At 38.2% G+C, this 22391-nt stretch overlaps 1 protein-coding gene across 1 annotated transcript in view; it reads left to right on the forward strand.

Annotated features, from left to right (window-relative positions):
• CNTNAP5 (contactin associated protein family member 5) overlaps positions 1-22391 on the forward strand; it is a 258798-nt gene that overhangs the window by 41384 nt on the left and 195023 nt on the right. Inside the window, exon 2 of the mRNA XM_041473346.1 lies at positions 21002-21112. Within this exon, the coding sequence (XP_041329280.1) occupies positions 21002-21112 (111 nt within the window). The remainder of the gene's footprint in view (positions 1-21001; positions 21113-22391) is intronic.

Consider the following 22391-nt stretch of genomic DNA (forward strand, 5'->3'; position numbering starts at 1 on the left):
ATACAAACTGATACAGCAAAACCAGTTACTTTCTTCGCTGTGCTAAGCTATGTTGAACTATACTGGCTGAAAGAGAAGACATTGCTAGAAGATTACCCCAAGAGTTTATTGATAGTTGTCATGTACAGAATTTTGACTGTAGCTCTACAGGCAAGAATCTTGTAGAATGGGACATATCTTCTGTTTTAATTTAGCCCTCATAACATCTTGACCACTGTACTGGTTTCTGTTTGTTTTTACCAGGAGCGATTTTTGCAATATTCCTTGTTTAAGCCTCTCCGTGACATTTGTCTTCAAACCCAGCAGCTGAAATAGCAGAGCAGTTAAAAATAACTGAAGGATTCTTAATGGGGGAGGGTGGTGGTGGAAATAGGTGCCATGATGTCGGTCAACCCCTTTAAACTGTTTTCATTTAAAATTGGAGGTAGAAATGTGTGGGTTCTATAGGCATTTTACAGGGCTTGTATAACTCTTGGGGCTATGTGCAATTTGCTGGGAGTGACAGATGATTGATTTTGTGCTAAGAGAAAGTGGTTGATTGCATTTGTGAGTGTTTGAGTTCAAAAGTCCAGAAGTTAGGTGTCTGAAAAAAAACTTTATGATGAGGAGTTTCATTTTGGCAGATACAAAGTTAAGCAGAGGATGTTTCTAATTATTAATGAGTTCCTGGGCTGTGCTTTTTTTGACTTTTTTTTTATTTTTAAGTACTTTCTGTTGTCTGTGAAAGATACTAAAATTAAAAATAAATACCTTCTGCTACATCTTGCTATTTCTTTGTGAAGAAGCATCATATCTCTATTGGATATAGGCAAAAAGAAAAAACTAGGAAAGATTAATAACCTAGCGTATTTGTTGGTTATGTTTGTAGTCTTTTGCTTTATTGGGTGAATAGGTGTTTGCATCTTGATGATATTGGATCAAAGGGAAAACCAGACTTTTCAGTTGTTTTAAATATTCTAAAATGTGTGTGTTTTTTGTTTCTGTGTGTGGGCAATTTATTTTTCCTTTTCATTTTAACAATCTTTTGTTATCAAAATAGTCAGGTGCTGTTTTTTCCTAATTTGCTTATTTAATTAACTTTATCAGTCATATTCCTGAGAAAAGTGAGATGAGGAGTTGAAGGAAAAAATATTGCTTAAGAGAAGCAGATGATATATGCATTTCACGCGTGAAGAAAATGTGAGGTTTTTGTTTGGTTTGTTGTTTTTGGGGTTTTTTGAAAGTAAAATATGTTGGGTGTTTCCTTTTTTCCTTTTTATGACTTCCTTGGAATTGGGGCAATAATCTAGATGCTGTGGCACTTGTGCAGTTATCTCACCTTTTTATTGATCATAAAAGTCTCTAAAGTTCAGTCTGATCCATGGAGTGCTGAGAGAAAACTTCCCCTTGTCTCTGGTCTCCACATCTGCAGTTTTCTGACCATTTTTCTTGGCCTCATGGAAGAGTTTCTGAAGGAAGTGGGTTGCTTTGTTGACAGCTGTTCCTCTACCCATATTACTCTTTTATTGCTTGGTGTCTCATCTGTGAGGCTTGCAGAGAACCAATGGGTTCTCTGGCTTAATCATGTGATAATACTCTGAAAAAATTCTGTCCTGGTATGTTGCAGTCAGAGCAGAGTTTCCGGGTCTCAGGTCACTCATCTTTTAAAAAACACATTCTTCAACTGAAGCTCATTTCTCACTGTTTCCCTCTTTACTTGCCTTTCTACTGATGCTGGCAGATAGCAGCACTCTCCGTGCTTGGCTGCAGACCTCTTTCTTCCAGAGTTGCAAGATATGTTAAAGTAAACCTTGCTGGCTTTGCTAGGGAGAATTGACATGGCTCACTGATGGTTTCAGCTTTGTGTGACAGCAGCAGCACGATGGTTTTTTGTCTGCATTTTTTTCCCTCCCTAAAATAGCAACCAAATATAATAGCTTGATTTTAATATTGAAAATAATTAACTTAGTCCATCTCTTTCTTTATGTCCCCTTTTCCTGGTTGTTTATGAGCAGCAGTCCAGAGCCTGTGGTGTAACACAGGTGTGTCAGTGTTTGGAGATCTTGACTGATATGGATTGAGTGGAAGAGGTGGGATGAGGTTCATAGGGATGTGCCTTTTCTCTTTAATTCAAGGGGCTGAATCATAAACACAAGCGCCTTTTCAACATCAGCAAAGCTTTACTTTTGTGCACTGCTGTTCAGAAGCTTGGGGGGATCTTTAAATAACACCTTTGTTAGGGTTCTTATGCAGAAAAAGTACAGGAAGGAACATTTTCAGAATTGCCTTCAGGGGAGCTAGATATAGTCAGTGCTCACCCTGCAGATGTGCAGAACTGAAAATAATGGTTGGATTACAGTAATTCATAGTGCAGGAAGGAAGCACAAGATTGCACATATATATATATATATATATATATATATATATATATCTAAAAGTAGTTCGTCATGCATTTAAAAAATACTACAAATTCTTCCTTGTATCTTTCTTTTTTTTTCTTTTTTTGTTACTTGCCCTTCTCTTAAAGAAACCCACCTGTACTCATTTAAAGAAACCCCAACAAGCAGGCAAATATAAAAATGACAAGATATCAATTAAAAAAAACCCCAAACCTGAAAACAAAATAACTCAAACCTCAAATCAGTTTTCCAGTACTTTATACAAAACAGTCTGTTGTGTTTGGTGTAAGAATAACTATACAGAGATGTAGAGCCTGAGTTATTCTGGAGTTTAAACAAGGTAACAGTCTCTTCAATCCTCAGAAATCCATAGATCTAGATACAGAGCTAGACTGTGTAAAGATGCATCAGTAGGAGTTTCTTTCCATGCTACCCAAAATTAATAGCCAGTTGTGAATAATCTCAAGTATAAATGAATCCTCTGGGATTTGATTTTCTGTCTTTTTGAGTCGGTAATGAAACAAAGCCTGCAGTGAAATGCCTGGATTGAAAAAGTCGGTGACAGTATTTGGTGCAAATACAGCAAATAAGAGCTTCCTTTGCTGTTGATGAAATCACCTGCAAAATCATGAAGAATGGCCTGAAGGCAAACTTACTTTGAGTGTTATGTGATGGTTCAGTTTTTAGCAAGTCTAGCAAAAATGAAGGCGTAATACAGTGGAGGACTGAAAGATGAAGCAGATGAGCTCTGGCTCGGAGCATGTTGTCATGGAGAGAGGTCTCTCTCTGCACTGCAGTGCCTCCTTGCAAAGGCACAGCTGTAGGTCCTGGAAGGGGTTATGGCTTCTCCATCCCAGCAGCTGCAAAGGTGGCAGCAAAGGTACTTAGCTGTAGTGCCCTGTGCAAGGGTGTAGTGCTGCTTTCCAAGGATGGGGTAAGGTGCGAGCCAGAAGCAGTTGTAGGACTTTCTTCTCTGACAAGGCTTTGTGTTGTCTCATAAGCTTCCACTGTGAAACGAGGTGTTCCCAGATCCTTTGGGAAGAAGGGAGGAAGGAGCTGTTGGGTAAGACTCTGAGGATGTCTTCTCTCACCAGAGAACCTGCTGAGGTATGGCTGAGCTGCAGAGTGCTTCTGAATAACAGGATGTAAAAGACCTTTGGGTTCCAGAGGTTGGAGGGACCTCTGGTTTAATGCAAAAAAGGGGTGAAGACAGTTAACTATAAATTTTAATAGTCATCTAGAACAGAAACAACCACCTTCAAGTATAAAAGATAAGAAGTAATAAGAATTTAGTAAGAGTAAAACTTAGTCCAGTCCTGGAGAACCTTTAAAACCAATGCAAATAATATTGCTTGGTAGTTTCACCGTGCAGTTTAAAAAAAAAAAAAAAAAAAAAAAAAAAAAAAAAAAAAAAAATCCCACAGCTTGTCATGTTTAAAAATCAAACTTTGCTTTTAGAATACCAGGTTTTTCCAGGTCTGAACTGAAAATAGGTTCCAATTTGTAGTTTGTTTGAGCCAGATGATGAAATGAGAAAAATAACTTTCCCTTACATCAAACATGTAATTAGCAGGTCCATCACACAGCTGGGTGAAAATAATAATTCAGACTTCCAGTGTAAGGTCTTAAAATGAGAAATTATGAAAAAAAAAAGTCAATGAAGAGAATGATATTATTATTTAAACAAATGATACTTGTTTAAAATTAGTTATTCAAGTGAAAATTCCTTCTAGAATATCTGTGGGATTTAATTGTGCATTATTCAGGTCTTTTTCCCCAAGAGAGGAATGCAGATATGTATATTGATGTTTGTTCAAACAAGAGTTGGATACTTCTAGTTTACTGCAATACTTTTCTATCTTAGTTGTTGATTGAAGCTTTTTCAATACCCAGTATGTTGAATTATAGATATAGGTATAGCTTATTTTACATGCCAAGTTGATATGAAAGTATGACAATATATGAGTTTGTTTAAAATAAATGTTACTGATATTGCATGTACAAAACTTGTGGAATGTATTGAGGAAGAATGGTTAGCAGGATTGGAAATTAACTCATTTTCAAAATAAAACAAGATCTAAAATTATACAACTTTTCCTCTTGTACAAATGGCCTATATTTTTATGGGGTATTTGTTGAACTATGCACTGCCTACTTGGTTGATAGAAGAAATTAAAACCAAAGCCAGGAGTTTAATAATAATACAAAATATGAAAGCAGGACTTGGAGACCTAGTCCCTGTTTGTGTGATCAAATTATTAGGGTCTCTGCTATTAAGCAAAGTATTATCATAGTGAAAGTTGCCAGAAATCCATTTCAACTACACAAGGTGTGAAAAACTTGATTACGAATGAGTAAACACACTCTGGTTGGCATGGAAATACAGAAGCTAATTTTGCACTAGTCATATTTTCATGCTGCAGTGGCTTGACTTATTAGCTGTTGCTTTCCCATTAGCTCCAAAATCCAACCTTCTCCCTTGGTGCTTCCAAAAATACTAAGTTGTACTTGCAGTAAGAATGCAGTAAAAATGTATCTTGTTTGAACACAGGCGACTCCCCTTCTGATTTGTATCCACAGCCCATGGAAACATAAGGCTTTCGGATTACATAACTCAAGGGTTGGAAAGTAAACGGAACTCCCAGAATACTCTAGATTGTTTTTGTATGCCAAGTTTTCTGAAAAACTGCTCCAGCTCTGGCTGAATAGTCCTGGTCTGTATGATTTTCATGGAGAAGCTGTTTCTGAGAGCAGACTCAAGCTGCACTGGTCTGGATGGTCCTGTGCAGAATCAGTGGCTTGGGCATATGGAGGACACAGTGGAATCTGAGTCATCAATGCATCTGGCCATAAGCTGTGGCTGTACTTTTCCACTGAGGCTGTAAGGCAGGGTTAGGTACAAGCTTGCAGAGGGAAAGACGTGATGTCTCTCCTAACTGGATAGAAAATTAAATATTTTGGCTTCATAGTGTACCAAAAAGAGATAATTTTTCCTTTGCAAGAAATATAAATAGTTGGACATACACTCTTGAGTAGGTATGTCTCAAGAATGCCCATCTGACCACTTGACAGGTGGAACTAATTCAGCTAATGCTTGAGATGCTGTTAAAGCCTACAAAAGATTTTATTTTCAGGACATAATTATATGTCTGCCTTGTTTTACTGCATTAACAGTGTAAGTCGAGTTTCTAAAGGTTGCCAATGACATGAATTACTATTAAGCTGAGAGTCTGCAGTGACAGTGAGTATTTTTTAAAAAATGCAGTTTCCAAGAAATGAAAGCCTTTGACCATCTAGAAATGTCATGAATTTATTGATCTCTTAGGAAACTTAAGTGGTTTTGTTTTTTTAAAAAAATTAAATTGTTCAAAACATAGAAGTTGTTCCCTATAGTGCATGTATCATGCAGTGATGAAGCTTTCCAGATGAAGTTTTATTCCCTTGAATTTCTCAGACAAGCAGTGTGAGAACACGCTTTCCTCTAACACTTACTCAGTTTGATACCTGGTGGGGGAGGCAGGGAGCTGACAGATTGGGCCAGAGGTAGGGGACTTGAAACCAAATAACATGATTCTGTTGAATGACTTGCATATGGCATAGTGCATCTCTACATGGTCTTAGTGGAGTCAGTAAAGCTATATGATAGCACAAGTTGGCTGTGTGATTATTCTTACAGGATTAATATTGTAGCTCTGCATGCAAAATGCTTTGCAGCTACCCACATGTGCCTTGTATGTACCACTTGGTAGGCAGGTCTGGTGATGGAGAAAGGCAATGCTATTTAATACATTTTTCCCCTGTGAATTTTCTTGATTCTACAATCTGTTAATAAAATTAAAAAGAGTATTTTTGTGCTAATTGTCATTAAATCTTTCAGATTTCAGAGAAGGGGCTTGGAGTCTTTAGCAGATGGTTGAAAATGAAATGCACTTTGGGGGAAACAGAAGCTCTGCCAAATCTGGACCTTGAACAGAACTAGTCAAATAAACAGAAGTGAGACACAGCAGGGATGGTTTGGAATAGGTTTTATTATGGCCAGAAAGCTTCAGGCTGTGAATGACCTAATCAACCTAAGCTCCAAACATATACCTAAATTAGCTTCCATTTTACCAATCCTCGTAGTACTCCATTTTTCTTTACTCAAACACCATCCTAACAGATCTGAGCTCTTTTAACTGGCCACGATTGTCCTCTTTTCGTTGTATTTCTCCTATTCTACTCTCCTAAAGCCTGTATTTTAATTTTCTCCCTTAGTTTTCCCATTCTTTTCCCTGACTCAGTTCTGGCAATTTTCATGCATTTGTTGAGTTTCAAACGACTTGTTGTTCTATGAGAACAAGCAAAAAGAGTAATGGGAGCAAAGCTCCTCAGTGTTGAGGGACTCTGTAAGGCTGTTCAGTTCCCACTTAACCAAAAGGATTTCTGTGTGACCTTGTCTCCTGCCTCATTTCCATCTCTGCAGCATGGGGATAAAGTAAGTCGCCCTGCCAGAGGAAGGGAAACCATGCCTTTTGTCCTATAAAGCACCATTTCAAAGGGGTCCCTTGCTGTCTGCATTTGCTACCCTGTGTGGTCCCTACTGCACTTAGGACTGCTGTTTACAGCTGGAATAGCAATTTAGCTTGGGCTTGCTTCTGTTCATTTAACCAGACTTGGCTTGATTTGCTGCGTGCAGCCCACAGCCATTGCCCCGCTCGGGCAGCGGCCGCAGAGTGTGGCCGTGAATGTCACACGGACGTGGCCTTGTTCTGGAGACACTGGTGCAGGAAGGAAACTGAAATGGAATAACAGGACTCTGATGGTGCTTCAGCATTAGCCAGGCCAATGACAAAATGCTATAAACATCCCCCAGGTAACAGCTAAATAAAGGCTGCCTAGCATCGTGCGGGTTGCCAGTGTTTAAAGAATGGTTCAGCGTGAAATTTGAATGGCAACAGCTTTTGTGTCATTTTGATGTGACTTTGATTAACGAATTGGTCCAGCTTTATTTAAAAATGTTATACTGTGTGTATATATGTTATCTACTAGTATATATTATATATAATAATATACTAAACATATATCTTTATAAAACTTTCACACTTCACACTTTTTATTCATAAATCACATAGTCTCATGGCCTTTGAATTTGGCCTCTGCTTTGTACCAATAGGCATGACTTTTCAAAATCTTTTTGTGGAAGGTACCTTTGAGAGTAGGAGAGGCTCTTTAGGGGGTTTGATGTGGGTACATAAATAGTCACTTGAATTTATGAGGCATTTTTGCTCTGGAATTCAAGAGAACGGGAATTAACCTTGCATAGTAGGTGTTGGTTTCAGTCACCTGAGGTGATATTCCTAAATTCTGCTACATTATCGTGGTTTTAACATGAATTTAGTGGTTCACACAGAGGTATGCAGGAGATCCTGTAATTTCCCTTTGTCATTCTGGTTTCAAGTGACCATAGTTGTAATGATTTACTGGAATTCTAATTCCCTTAACAATTAGTGGGCACGCTGGAGCCCACTGGGTTTTATTCAGAGCTCGTTGAAGCTAATGGAGGGGAAAAAAATCCCTTTGACCTCATTTGGCATTGGCTCAAGTTCTTTGCAGTTGAAGCTGATGGCTTCATCAAAATCCACTTAACCTTCCAGGGATGAGTGTGTGACAGGGACTGGCCATCAGGTCATTCTGGAGCTTCATGGCTCTGCTGGGAGGGGCTTCTATACTTTTCCCTCATCATTCCCTTTATTACCATGTAGGTGGAAGGGGCAATTTCAACAGTAGCAGAAGCCAGTGTGATGTCTTACGTGGTCTCTAATAACATGGTCCAACCTCAGTGCTGTTTGGGTAACCCAGGATTCATACAGTTAATAATAAGTATAACAGAGGATATGCCTTATAATTTGCATCCTGACATGTTTGTTTTCCTTGTTTTCATACTTTGAAACATCCTGAGGTTAAAAAACAAATTATATGCCTCCTTCCCACTCAATTATTTAATCATATCCCTGAATCTTTCCATGTTTTAGATGTGCCTTTCCAATGAACAAACCTACACAGATAAACACCTAAAGATAAGCAACTATTAGCATGTTGGTTTGGAACTGGTTTCTATTTCAAGAAAAAAGAAAACAAATAGAAATAATACAGATGAAAAGAAGAAAATTATCAGCCTTCATTAATTCTTCCTCAAAAATGTGACTAATTCCACAAAATAATCTATTTAATGCTCTGCATTATCATATAAACACAAATTTAGATATGTTATTATCGTATTAAAGTTCCTCTTGTGTCCTGGAAAACTAATTTATCTGAAGTTCACCTGATTCCATTCATCTTAGTAGGATGCAGAAGGAAAGTTTTCATAGAGTTTCTCCAAGTTAAAGCCCATAAGAACACCACAAGAACTTTTTTATTCCTGAATACCACATTTTGTTGCATGAAGGGATAGACTTATTGAATCTACAAACTGAAGCTAGTTTCACTGCCCCTAAGGATTAGGGAGGAGCCTTGCTAAGACAAACGTGAGTCTGAACCTGGTCCTGGGGAAGCTACTGTAGGGAGTGCTTTGTGATCTCCTGGGCTCCCTCCCAACCTCAGCCACTCTGATTCTGAGTCTCATGAGTGATCCCCTTCAATGGCAAGGAAAGCAGTAAGATCTGCTTGTTGGCTCCTCCAGGGCAAAACTGAAGGGAAAGACCTCTTTCACCTTTTCATTGGGCTGATGTACTGGGTTACAATGCTGCAAATAACTGCTTGTGATATAACCAGGCTCTGCATTTCTTGTGTTGGAGGCATTGGCCATGGATCTTCTGAAAGCATATTCCTGTCCCTTTGATAAGTGCTAGCAGCAGGGAAAGCTGTTTCCACCACTGAGGGATATGTTTCAAAGCTATGTGTAGGGCTTTGGAATGTGACACCATTAAATGTTAATGTGCATTTTCAAATAAGGAGCCTCAAGGCTAGAGGTAACTCTTTGATCTTTAAAAAGCTTGCCACATAGAAGAGAGCTTGAATGTATACTTACATCTGCAAACACTTGCAGGTAATTAGATTTTAGTTTCAGGGCTGCAGGACTTTGCAGAAATTATTTGGATTTCAAAAGGCTCAAAATCAACATCAATTTCTATTTATCTCAAGGGACTGAGAGGGGCATAAAACAAACCTTTAATGGCCTGAGCCACGGTTTATTAATTGCTTTGTTGAAGAGATAAAACCTGTGGGAGTTTGTATATTAAAATGGGACGTGAACCAGCCGAAATCCAAGCAGGATCTGAATTTGATTTAAAGTGAGTAAGAAAATACGCAGCTGAGCTTTCCTCTGTTGTTTAAAAGATTATTACCCTAATATATACAGTTGCTTTGTTTTTAAAAAGTGTGTCTGGATTGAGCCATAATTATATGTGAAAGCATTTGAGCTAGTCATTCAGTATTGAAGGAATTGGATCTGTCTAAACAAAATGACATGCAATTAGGGAGCATGGGGGAGTTGTCTCTTTGCCATATCTGAAAATAAAGTTGTCGAATTATTACCTAAATTGTTCCACATCTGACAACTGTATCTAGAAAGGCTTCTTATGGAAACTTTGCAAAGATGGCTCAGGTTTGTATACTCTTTGTGACAGGGGACAGTGAAACACAGGAGTTTGGTTGGTTTGAATTTTTTTCTTTAATTGAGACTTTTTTTTTTGTTTTGTTTTGATTTTTTTTGTTTTTTTTTTGTTTTGTTTTGTTTGCAAAGTTCCTCACAAGGAGGACTACTGATAGAAAGTGAACTTTTTTCCTTGTTGGATGAAAAATGGCCTGTTTAGACAAAACAAAAGGTAGCTGACTGCTAGAGTTCTGCTGGTGTCAAAATGATACGTTTATCAATACTTTAAATCAAAACTGCCATCTTGTTGAATTTTGCCATTTTCGGTTTTTAGTTGCTACACTTTTTTTAAAGAATTTTTAAAAATTCTCGTTTTGTTTACTCCCATGTGAAAGAAATACTGCACTGCAATCCTTAGTGTATTTTATAGCTGTTAATTATTGATTCTGTTATTAATGTGTGTGAACTTCCTGCAGAACAAGTTCTGCACAATCCTTGTGTGGACAGTCCTACTTGTTCTGGGTGTATCCTTTTCCCTTCTTTTTCTCTTACTCTGTATTCACACAGTTTATGAGAGTTTTCTTCTCTACCTTCAGTGTTCTGTGTTAAGTCCAGGAGTTACTGTTTCTGAAAAATAATGCAGAAAACACTACATGGGTTCAAATTATCATGATAATTAGCAGATATGTTTTGTGGAGGGTTAGGAAATACCTTCCACTTCAGAGAAAATACAGTGACAGAGATGCTGAAGTGGGTTTGAGTTATGGACCAGAATTACAGAGATGTAAAGGCTGAGGACTGTGGTCATACAGTGCCATGAGTCTTGTTCAGAGCCTGAGATTGCATTAGTTTGTAATGAAGACTGTAGCATCAATATAGTCTCAAATACTGATTCTCAAAATAATCACAGGTAGTTAGAAAAGTTTGTGTATAAACTGTCTTGCTTGTTTGCTATCATGTTAAATCTAAGAGATCTCTATGTTTCTTTTCTCCTGTGGCACTAAAAACGCCACTGTGACTGATAAACAGAGAACACAGTGCCCTAAGAAATGCCTGGAAGAAAATTTTCATCTTTAAACTGACATCAAAGCTGCATTCACCTTGCTTTAGAACGGGAATTTTGAACTTTTTTCAATCTTGTCTCTTATCTAAACCATTAACTTGCATAGAAGAGTCTTAAAAATTGGTGTTTTGGGGCTAAATAAGGCATTTTTGTTGGGGGTTATTGAGACATGAAATGATTACTTATCATCCCTTGAAATGACATTAGATTTAAATGCAGTGGTACATGGGCACTTACCGCTACCTTCATCTCTGTTAATCCTTGCTCACAGCCTGCAAATTGAACATTCTCTCAGCCTTATGGGATGCACTGAAATTCTCACAGTTATAATTGGTTTTCAGTGTGCCATCCTGCATGTTGCACAATTTGAAGAGGCTCTCCAGCTGAAAATATTTAGTGAACTCCTCCAAACAGAACACATTTAGTGAATTCCATGCTGTGTATTCTTTCCCCTTTAATCAGTTTTATCCATGAGTTCACCAAAGATTCAAAGGGAAAATAAAAATGGAATTCGTTTCATCATGATTGATTTGAAAATTCAAGGGACAACCTTTTGGTTATTGATGGCTTTTAAATCGCTCTGCATTGTTAGCTGGGCATGCCTGTGAAATTCATCAGCATTCCACAATCTGCCTCTGTTGTTTGCTTACAGATAGCAACTCTAAATTTAGATGTGCACAATATAACCTTACCAGACAAAGTTATGGCATTAAGTTATGGCAGTCTGAAAGTCTTTGCAAGGTCTGCCTGTATAAATGAGCCCTTTTCCATAGAGGTCCGTGGGAACCAGAGCAGAAACATCATCTTTAGGAAGATGAAAGCTGCAGCCTGATTGAGTTTCCCACATGATGGATGTTGTCCAACATCATTGCTCTTCTGAAGCAGTGGTTGGGTTAAAATTAGAGAGAATGGGAATGAGGCATCACACTGATGCAGATACTCCTGGGTCTTGCTCCAAGGTGGGGGTAAACTGTATGGCTTCAAAGAAGCTGGGAGTACGTGAACTATGGTACTGTGCTGGGGAAGAAGATAAGATGAGAACTTACAAAGACTTGATTCTTCTTAATTTTCCTTCTTGCATTCATCTCTGAATTAGTGAAAATTGTGTGACTCCCTGAAAGGAAGCCTATTATGGTAATTGGATTCTTGTTTTTCTTCTCTAAGGTACCCCAGCTACACTGTGTGTCTCTACAAAGGCAGCAGTCTTCCCTTACAGGTCTGATCTGAGGTGTACCTGGTCACAGGTGTGATGGTGATAAGCAGTTGGTGTTCAGCTGCTCCACTGAAGTTTGCAGCAGTGCTGCCACAAGCACACTAAATTTTAAGGTGACTCAGAATGTGAGGAGTAGCATAAATGTCCATCTGTATGAAAGACTCCTCAGCTTGGAGGGTGTGAGGAAGGTTCCCTGGAGAAAAGAAGATTCAGGGGACTCCTTGTGACTAACTACAGCTACCTGAAGGGGGGTTGCAGCCAGGTGGGGTTCAGCCTCTCTCCTGGGAAACCAGGAACAAGACAAGAGGAAACGACCTCAGGCTGTGCAAGGGGAGGTTCAGGTTGGGCATCAGAAAGAATTTCTTTACTGACAGGGTGGTTAAGCATTGAAATGGGCTGCCCAGGTAAGTGGTGGAGTCACCATCCCTGGAAGTGTTCAAGAAATGACTGGACATGGCACTGCTCTGGCTTAGTTGATGTGGTGATGTTCAGTCAAAGGTTTGACTCAATGCCCTTGGAAGTCTTTTTCAACCTTAATGATTCTGTGATTCTAGGTAGTAAGAACTATGTTTCTGCCTCATTTGGCTGAATATTAAGTGGTAGAAGATATAATGGCTTTATTTAAATAATTTAAACAATTCTTTTTCCAAAGTTTACTAGAAAATGGATTTTTTTTTTTTTTTTATTAGTGGTGTTATATGAAATGGTCATTTTCTTCCAATGGCAAATAAAGCACTTCTGTTTCTCAAACTGGTTTTCATGTGCTAGTCATGACAACCTATGTGCTGCTTCTTTTGTGCAGAATTTTTTCTTATTTCTCTCCTGCTTGTTTGTTTGGGTTTTTCCTCAATAAACCTTATTCTCAGTGAAACAGGTATTTACATTCCATTAAAAAAAAATGTATTTGGAAAACTTAGAAAAACTGCTTCACCAGTGAATTCCTGAACAATGTTAACACTGAGTAACATCAGCAGAAAATCTGCTGTACCCCCTTTGCATTTTAATTTTCTGACTGTCTATGGAACTCAGTCCAGCTGGTTCTGATCATTCTTGTGTTTTTCTTCTAATAACAATCCTGGCAGCCTTGCTGATGGGTGCACGTACATGAACATTTTTTCTTGCAAATTTAGTGTTGTTTTAATTGTATTATGGTATCTTAAAGCATATATCATTCTGTTTTTAGAATCCATGGCTTAATGGATGGCACCCTGAACTCCTTCAGTGATGGCCTCCGGTGAACAGAGCATGCTTGTAGCAAAGTCTGATGCTTTTGAAAGGCATCAAGTTTCTCTTTTTGTGAGTGCTGCTAAAACTTCTGAAATGTTAAAAGACAATCTTGATCTTTGGTGTAAATAAACTTTCAAACTTTTCTTGAAATGCATGAGTAACAAGTCTCATCCATGCCAAGGTAAAAAGAGTGCTTGTGGTAACATGATGCTGTGTGGCCAGAGAAAAGGGCCTCCATGTTCTTAGATTTTTTTTTTTTCCATAATGTAGCAAAAACTGCCCTGTGCTGACGAAGTCACTTGACTGTGTTTTCCTGTACAGAAAGGTAATCTCAGGATACATTTCCCTACCATGGTATGAGGGGATTTATACTGCCTCTTCTCTAAAGTGTGTTGAATGTCAAAAGGGCAGACTTCAGGTATAAAACTCGCTTCATCTGTTGTGCCAGATTTCTAGGTTTCTGCTCTCAGGTCAAAGATCAAAGTGCTCTTATATTAACAGGATATCAGAAATGTGGAAATGAGTGGCAAATGGGCACAAGAAGCATTATATTCTGAGAAGAAAGTAGTAAGAATCTCTGGCAACTGCTGCTACACCTGCTGAAAGTAAATCACAGCTTTGGAAAATAATATTATTTTGCAGGTTGTTCATAGAACTATAAATGTTGGAAGGTTGAGTCAGCACATCTATTTGTTGTTGTGGTCCTTTTTTGTTTTCCATATAGAGCAGTTTCAATAATTTTTGAGTGTCAAAAATTTATTTCTGTGATGGATTTGCTGTTCATTGAAAACAGCTTATTCCTGTCTGACAATGAGCCTCTGATGTAATGAAAAGCATGTGGTATAAGATGTACCTTCATTTTGTAGCTGCAGACATGACTCACCTAAATGACATGGACTGTGACAGAGCTGAAATTGGAGAACACTTCTTCCTTTAACTTCAGATCATTCTTCTTTAACTATATTTTCTTGGTAATTGACTTAGTTTGATGTTCTTTCACCCTCTCAAAACAAGAATTGCTTCTGCATATTAATTTACTGGAACTGCACTGATGGCTATTTGAAATTCATAGTTTGAGCCCTGTCGCTTTGTTCCTCAAATGCAATTCTACTTCATTATTATGAGTAGGAGTTACATGGCAGACATGCTTGTTTTAGTAAAAAAATAAGACCCAGTATTGAATCAGTTTTATGAGAGCCCCTTGAGTCATTCAAAATTAGACTTGACCACTTTTTGTGAGACAAGGTTATAAGTCCACACTGTATCATAAAAGATACTCTATAAATGAGCTGATTGAGTAATACTTTTATGTCTTTACAGGCATATGAAGGAACACTTATATAATTTACAGTTGCTTAGGAAAAGCTCATGATTAGCTTAACTATTGACGTTTATTTGCAGTATAGCACAAAAAGAAAAAGGAACATTGTGTTGTTAAGTACTTTCTCTAGTGTCTTATATCTTGAAAAATATGCCATGCATTTCAGCTAACAGATGGAGTTCACAGCTGTGCATGTACGTGTAGCCAGTCTCTAGGAAAAAAAAAAAAAAAGGAAAAAAGAAGGGATTTCTTTTACAGGAAAACAGGTTGTTTGGGGTTTATTTTATTTTTCTCGTCATGTTTTCAAGCATCATTTACTAAGGTCATTAAATTGGTAGTAGAACCTGGTTGTAGGTGGTAGTTCCCATGAGAACTCTTTTCCAAATCTGTAGCCATACTCCATGTTACTGCACTTCCTCTGTCTTGTGTATATAATTGTTCTTCTGCCATGCTCATATATCTCATTGGACTATAACAGTGAAGGTTAATTACCACAGTAAGTCCAAGTATGTATTTTTTGCCTTTTCAAAGGAGATTTGTACCTACAAAAGGCAGGAGAAAATCAGATGAAGTGAAAGGCATCAGTGGTCACTCCTGAGGACTGTTAAGAGGCATGGTACAAAACGCATGGTTTACATCTTTAGAACAAAGTATGCCATTAAGTGGGTAATGCTAAGAGGGATTTTATCTAACCTATAAATACCAGTGAATCTTTTCAACTTCAGATCCCAGTACAGAGACAATTTACAATTGCAATCAAAATGATGCACACAATTTAACTTCAGTACCATCTGTAACTCTGCTGGTATTTTAATAATGAATAAAATTATATCTTGGCAACAAAAATCTCACTGAAATAATATACCTTTAATTTCCAAGTGAGACCTCTTAAGACTAAGCTACAAGGCCTCTGGCTTACCCTGAAATCTCCTTCATGTTTATTAAAAAATGGACATATCTGTATTTAAATAGGTATCAGTGTGCTAAAGGTCTGTGATTCTGTGAAGCCTTTGTTAAATTCCTTTGAAGTTTGGGGATTGTGGCTCAAGCAGGGGTTTGCACAGCTGGCCACAAGCACTCCTGCCCTCACTGCACCTCTTGCATCTGCTTCAGCAGAGATGTGTGAGCAAGGTCTATTGCAGGAGGTGTTGGTGATGTGTCAGGCCCGTGTTCTTGAAGTAGAGCACCTACAGGAGGCACTTTCCCTTAAAATGCTTTTATTACCATGTGATAGAGCAGCAGGCATGACAGTTACCCTCTTCTGAATTTGTCTTTTTGACTCCATCATAGCACCTAACCACACCATTCTCTGGGTTGTAATTCTCTCTTTTTATCTTTGATTTTTGTATTTTTCAGAGAGGAGGCAATTTTGGCACTGTTAATAGTTTGCATGCTATGTCCCCCACCCTTCCCTCAGCTGCATCATTGGGTGACACCAGTCCCATGTTCCTACTCTGAGTGCTGCTTTCATGGTATTTGTAATTATTTTGGGATGCTTGTGGTTGCTAATTGAGTAGCTGCAGCATAGATCTGAGTCTTACTGTGGCTTGTCAGATACTTTGCATTGATGGTGGCATAAGATTGTTGGTGTAAGTACCAGTATAAGTAATTAGTTATTATAATGATAGGAGACCTTGACAAACAATGTACTATCACATTTACAAAAAAGAAAACTTTGCAGTAAAGTATTTCTGCATGTTTGTCCTGGTGAAGGTACGGCAGTACCAAAAGCAGTTAGAGGATGATGTTTGGAAAATCTGTGGAACCCAGGCACTGGAGATGTTTGACTTATGGTGGTCTCTTTATCAAAGCTTTTGTTCAGAATATGTTAGTGACCTTTCTGGGTGGCCTTCACAAGTGGAAATCAATGTGTTTTGTTCCACTGGCTCTTCAGGTGAACCAGGCAAACCGGAGCAGGACAGGTTATTTAACACATTTCAATTTGAGCCTGTAATGACCCTGCCTGTGTTCCAGGGATTGATCCTCTTCAGAGGACCTGCTCTAAGAAGCAGTAGTGTGACCATGATGGGTTTCTGGGGTTTGTGATTTTCTAAATGTCTTCAGTGCCCACTAATCAGAAATTTTCTAAATTTGTACCAGTTGCTGCTGATGAAGGCTGTCTCAGCCTTAAAGGTTATAAACTGGATCATGCCAAGCCTACCAACACCAGTGTGGAATGTGTCCTGGAAGAGCTAGTAAAGTTAGTCTGAATCTCTGATTTCTGTGCAAACTCTGTGTGTTTTGATAATATGTTAACTGTATTTGAGTTAACATATATATTGAGTTAACATTGTATCCTGCTGTTCTCCAGGAGCATTTGAAATACTGTCTCTCTAGGCTTTGGATATATATTTTTCAGTTATTTTTCATACATTTAACAAATGTTGAAGGCCTTCACAACATACAAAGGTTAATCAGGTATTTGGGCAAAAGGCCGCCTCTGAAATTCCAGTTTGTGTACTAGAAGCTAAAGCTGGTATTATCTGACATGTTTCAAAGAAGCCTAAGAGTTAGTGTCTAAATGTCACTTGAATGATTTTGAGCTGACAACATTTATTTGTGGGATTGTTCAAATCATTCTGTAAAAAATTTAAAATACATTGGCAAAGAGGGAGAAGATATTTCCTTGTTTTTATTTGGAGGGTAATTAAAGCTACAAGAAAAAAGTCAAAACCAATCAATAAGTCAACTTCATAGTATGAGAATAAAAAAGATAATAGATTAATTTCTCCTCTTTTTTGTTAATTTTATAATTTTTTTCTAAAAATCATTAATGAATAAAACCCAGAAAATTCAGGTTGATATATGTAAACCTTTTTCTTAATTCCAGAAGTAAGATTGTTTATGAAAGTTCTAGTAACACTCATAATACTGTAAATGCTGCCAGTAACTGTTTGTTTTTCAGAAGTTGGCATGTTCAAGGTCAGCTCCCTTTTCTCAAATGCAAATCAACATCTGTATTGTTGTGTGGTTTGCATAAAACAGTTGGCTTATAGGTACAATTAGACCCTCTTTTTCATTATTTCTTTGTGAGTGTCCAGATGTTTTAAATGGGTCTGTGGTGTAGAATTTTTCACTGTTAAAAGCAGTGTTTTTAATAGGCATATAATGCAATTAACTCCAAGAAGCAAAAATCCTGTCCTGACAGGTAAACATCCAAAGCAAATGGAGAAATAGGTCAGGAACTATAGGTAAGGAGCTGTAAATGTGGGAACACGTGAAATAGTGGGTTTTTTACTGTCACATCAAGTGGGGGGCATAAAGCCTCTTGAAATGTGTGTGTTGGGATTGTATGGTGGGAATCAGGATACGCTTGTTTTGCTTTTGCCATGGGTCTTCTCTGATCTTGCATAAGCACAAAATTTTTCATCTCTCTCTTGTCTGCATCCATCACAAAAAGAAACATGATAATAACATTCCTTCTTGGAGAGTTTTTTAGTACTGAGAGGTGTGTTTGTGGTGTTTGGTTTGTTTGCTTTTCAGTATTGCCTTCTCGTGGAAGCAGGGCCAATGGAATGACCCTCGCTGTACATGCACATCCCACCTTTTTGAACTCTGTACCCTATTTCAGCTAAGTTTTACAAAGAGATACCAGTCTCAAATGTGTGCATGTTGCGTCTCTGACGGGAGATGTATCAGAGCTGGTCTGCAAATTATCTGGATTGTTGTACATGTACAAGTTGACTGGTGCATCCCCCCAAGAACTTTGCTGGAATTTCATTTGGTGTGTACAAACTGTGCCATATTCTGCATTGAAGGTCTGTGCATGTAGAACTCTTGGTTCAGTGCAAAGTTAGTTTTGACTGAGTGAAGGGCAGAAGAGTGACTTTGCATCTTGTTAGAGTATCCATTGAAAAATAATCTTCACTTGGAGGAAATTCCTGCATGTACTCTGAGTCGATCAATCGCTATTCTCTTATCTGTTGAAAGTTAGGCTGTATTAGTCCTGGTGCTCTCAGAACTATCATCAATTTTTTAATGCTGTCCTAAATCCTGAAGCCTTAAACGTACATGTTTTTGTAGTTACATATTAATTTAAGGAAGGTTTCCTAGCTTAGTTCTGCTGGTTTTTCTTTCCTTTTTTTTTTTTTTTTCCCTTTCTTTTTTAGAACAAAGCAAAATAAGGATGCCAGAATTTAGTGTGGAAATGATGTTGCAATTCTGTAGCAGCAGAGATACAGATGAATGTGCATTGGGACAGAAGCAGAGGATATGGAAATTTAGACAAAGTATCTCATAGTTACAGGAGCTAATTGTCACTTCTCAGCCTGAAGCCTCTAGAGGTCCCAGGGAAAACCTTAAATGTGTTGCTCTGAAATGGTTTCCTCTTGCTGTGATGCTGAGATACTTGATATCCCATAGGTATCCAGTCCTACCTTTGGGGAGCAGTGATGGACAGCTGGCTCATAGGCTGATTGATGTGCTGAGTTCTCTCGTCGCCCAGGAGCAACCACAGGGAGCTGAAGAGAGCCAACAATCTATACAGTTTTTAAAGTGAAATCTCTGCATTCAGTTATTTCCAGCCTCATGTTTTAAGTGTGGCTGAATAGTCCTGTAGTTCTGTCCACCAGAATTTTAGACTTTCTTTTGAGAAACTCAACCCCTCTGCTGGTTTTATAGAATGCATAAGTTTGGGTGAAGTCAGTGCCCCCATGAGCTCACCATTTCCAATCTTTGTTTAAATCTCTCTTCAAGTCATGAGTGACCATGAATTTAAGACCCTCAATTTACAGGTGTTTTGTTTGAGATTTTTTTAAGTCTGAATAGAACAGTTATGGCCTGATCTTATGGTACCAGGAGACTTCAAGCACTCCACTGTTTGAGATTCAAAGGGTGTAAGTCATAGAGAATCTGCTCAGGACCACGATACTTGTTTGGTTGGCTAATTATCCTCATGGCTACAACATCAGTGCAGACTTGTGCCTAATTTATCTATCTTGCAGATCTTGCTAGGCCTTTTTGCTCTTGGGAATCAAAGAGATAGGGTTTTGGACAGAAGTTTAGTTTTTGAGATCTATAATTCAATGCACTGATATAAATTGTATTGATTGCATTGATTTTCTTTCATATAGAGCTGGATTTTGATTGCAAAGGTATCTGGATTGTTTTAGAGAGTCATTGTAGAAAGGGGTGAGAAAAATTTTAATGTAATCTGTCTCAATATGGGAAAGGTATCACTCAGGTTTTGAATAATCTAAATTCATGTTCATAACTATCAAGCAAGTTTTGCTTTTATTGTCTTTTGGAGCCCTTCCTTCCCCACCTCCTCCCAGTCCTTGCAAACTGCATATTTACTCTCTGAGTGCAAGAATACTGTGGTGGCCTGAGATCCTGGTGACCTGCAGGCCTTTTCCAGTAATTAGGTCCATGTTTGCTCCATGGGAGATTCAATTAAAAATGAGAGGGGTTTTTATTATTATTATTCCCTACTGAAACCCCGCATTATGTTCTTGTGTGTTTATGTGACAGCATTGTAATGAGAAAATTTACTTTATTTAATTCCATCCCTGTTCCAACATTATGGGCTCAAAAATTCCATTTGAGTATTAGCATAGCCCATCTGTCTTCAGAAGCAGATGTGAAAGAAAGAGGGGAGAAACGTAGGGGCTGCTCACATGGGTGAACAAAGCTAATTTGACCCTGCACATTTGTGTGAGCTTGGGGAAGAAATTATAGAGGTGTTCAGATTTTGAGATTTTAGTGCAGCCTGAGACACCTGTGAAGCATGGGACACAATTTTACGTGTTGCAAAAGCCCCCATGGCATGTTCCTGTGTGTCACTTCCAGGCAGAAATATGAAGTTGTAACTCCTACATTACATACCTGTTCTGTGGAAAAACTGTAGTGGGACACAGAGCACCTGGGGTGTTCTCTAAGGGCTGCCAGGGCATTACTGCGCTCTTCCAGTGGCTTCTGCAGCAAGAGTAAACCCTCTTTAACTGCAGGCTAGACAATCAAATCTCATTCACTGAAAGGAACACATTTTCCAGTTTTTCAAGCATTCAGTGTCTTAACAGCAGCTCCCATGTGGTTGCTGTCCCACCATACTGGGACAGTCTGGAGGGTTAATTTCTGTTCTCACATGTGAATTGAAGCACAAGTGTGCTGTATGTCCACTCTCTCTTTACTAAGTAGAAAAAGCACCAGCTGGAGATAGCACAAATTGGCATATGTGTTGCTCATGTGATGACCTCTGTATGTTTTGTTTTTTTGTTTTCCTTTTTAGATAATTGTGATGATGCATTGGTATCTCCCTTACCTTCAGCTGCCCTTACCAGTTCCTCTGAGCTCTTCAGTACTCACAGTCCCAGCTTTGCAAAACTCAACAGGCGAGATGGTAAGGTTGCAGTATGAAATGCCTAAACTATTTGTTTTAATCACTTTTACAGAGAATAACTTTCTATGCTGTTTGTATGCAGTGCATTCAGAGCCGAGCTGAATAGAGCCATTAATTTGTGCTCCTGAGAGTGCACTATGTAGGAGATATTTCCTCCTTTATTATAGGAAGCTTCTATTAATTTTGAAGATCTCCACTTGTAGAGATGTCATTAAGGAAGTTCAGACAGTCTTTTTGCTTTGGATGAGTTCCCATATTTTAAGAGTTTAAAGGTCATTAGGTTTGAGACCCTATTCTAAAATGTGTTAAAGACATACAATAGCAAGTAGGTATAAAATTCCAGTGGAATTCAGTGATTACACAACCCTGCAGAAATAGTGAATGTGAAAAACAACTTTTCAGACATTTGCCATCAAGAATGTTTGAGGTCCAGATAATGAGTTCACACACAAGGTGGAACTTCATATGTAATATAAATATCAATATGAAGCATAGTACCAGAAAGAATTGGCAGTATTTAGGGCATCATTTGACATCCTGTTGCAAATTCAGGTTGTCAGCTCTCATCTTACTTCCAAGTTAGAGCCTCTAAAAGTGGAAAGCCCCGTATTATCATGTTACATATGAATTTCATTTTAGGAAACACTAGAAAGATCACTACTAGAAAAAAAGTTTCAATTGAAAATAAATCAGAATTTTCATTCTTAAACATCCCTGAAGTGTGTTTTAATCAAACACCATTTGATAAATCCATATAAAGACAGTAAAGAGCTCTCTCTTATATGCTTGGCACTAGTGATAAGGAGTTGCTTGGCCATTAAAGAAGTGTTAGATGGGAGTTAGAATATCATATTTGAGCTCCTGAACCAGAGTTCCTCAGCAAGTAAAAGGTCATATGGTTACTGCTCCACAAAAGAAAGTTGTAAACATTGAGCATTATATTTGAGTTTGCCCTGCATTTGTGTCCAGCTGCTGGCTGAGATGGTGAATAGATATGCTTATGTGACTGTGTAGATGTCTCTAATAGCTAATTTTATCTGTAGAAAAGAGGAAGATGTTCGAAATCAGTATTGCAAGTCAAGCTCTGGCTATACTCTGTATTAAAGAGATACTAGCAATGTTTGAAATGATGACAGTGGTTTCAATTTAAGGTCAGAAATTGAAACAGGGCTTAGTTAACTGTCCCATAGTACTTTTGTCATGTAGCGAGGCGTAAGATATTGTCACTTTTTAGCAATCCAGTATCACATTGGCAAGGTCCATGCTGTCTTTTAGCACT

Source organism: Pyrgilauda ruficollis, unplaced genomic scaffold, assembly GCF_017590135.1.
Source record: "Pyrgilauda ruficollis isolate IOZ18807 unplaced genomic scaffold, ASM1759013v1 scaffold3, whole genome shotgun sequence".
Taxonomy (NCBI): Eukaryota; Metazoa; Chordata; class Aves; order Passeriformes; family Passeridae; genus Pyrgilauda; species Pyrgilauda ruficollis.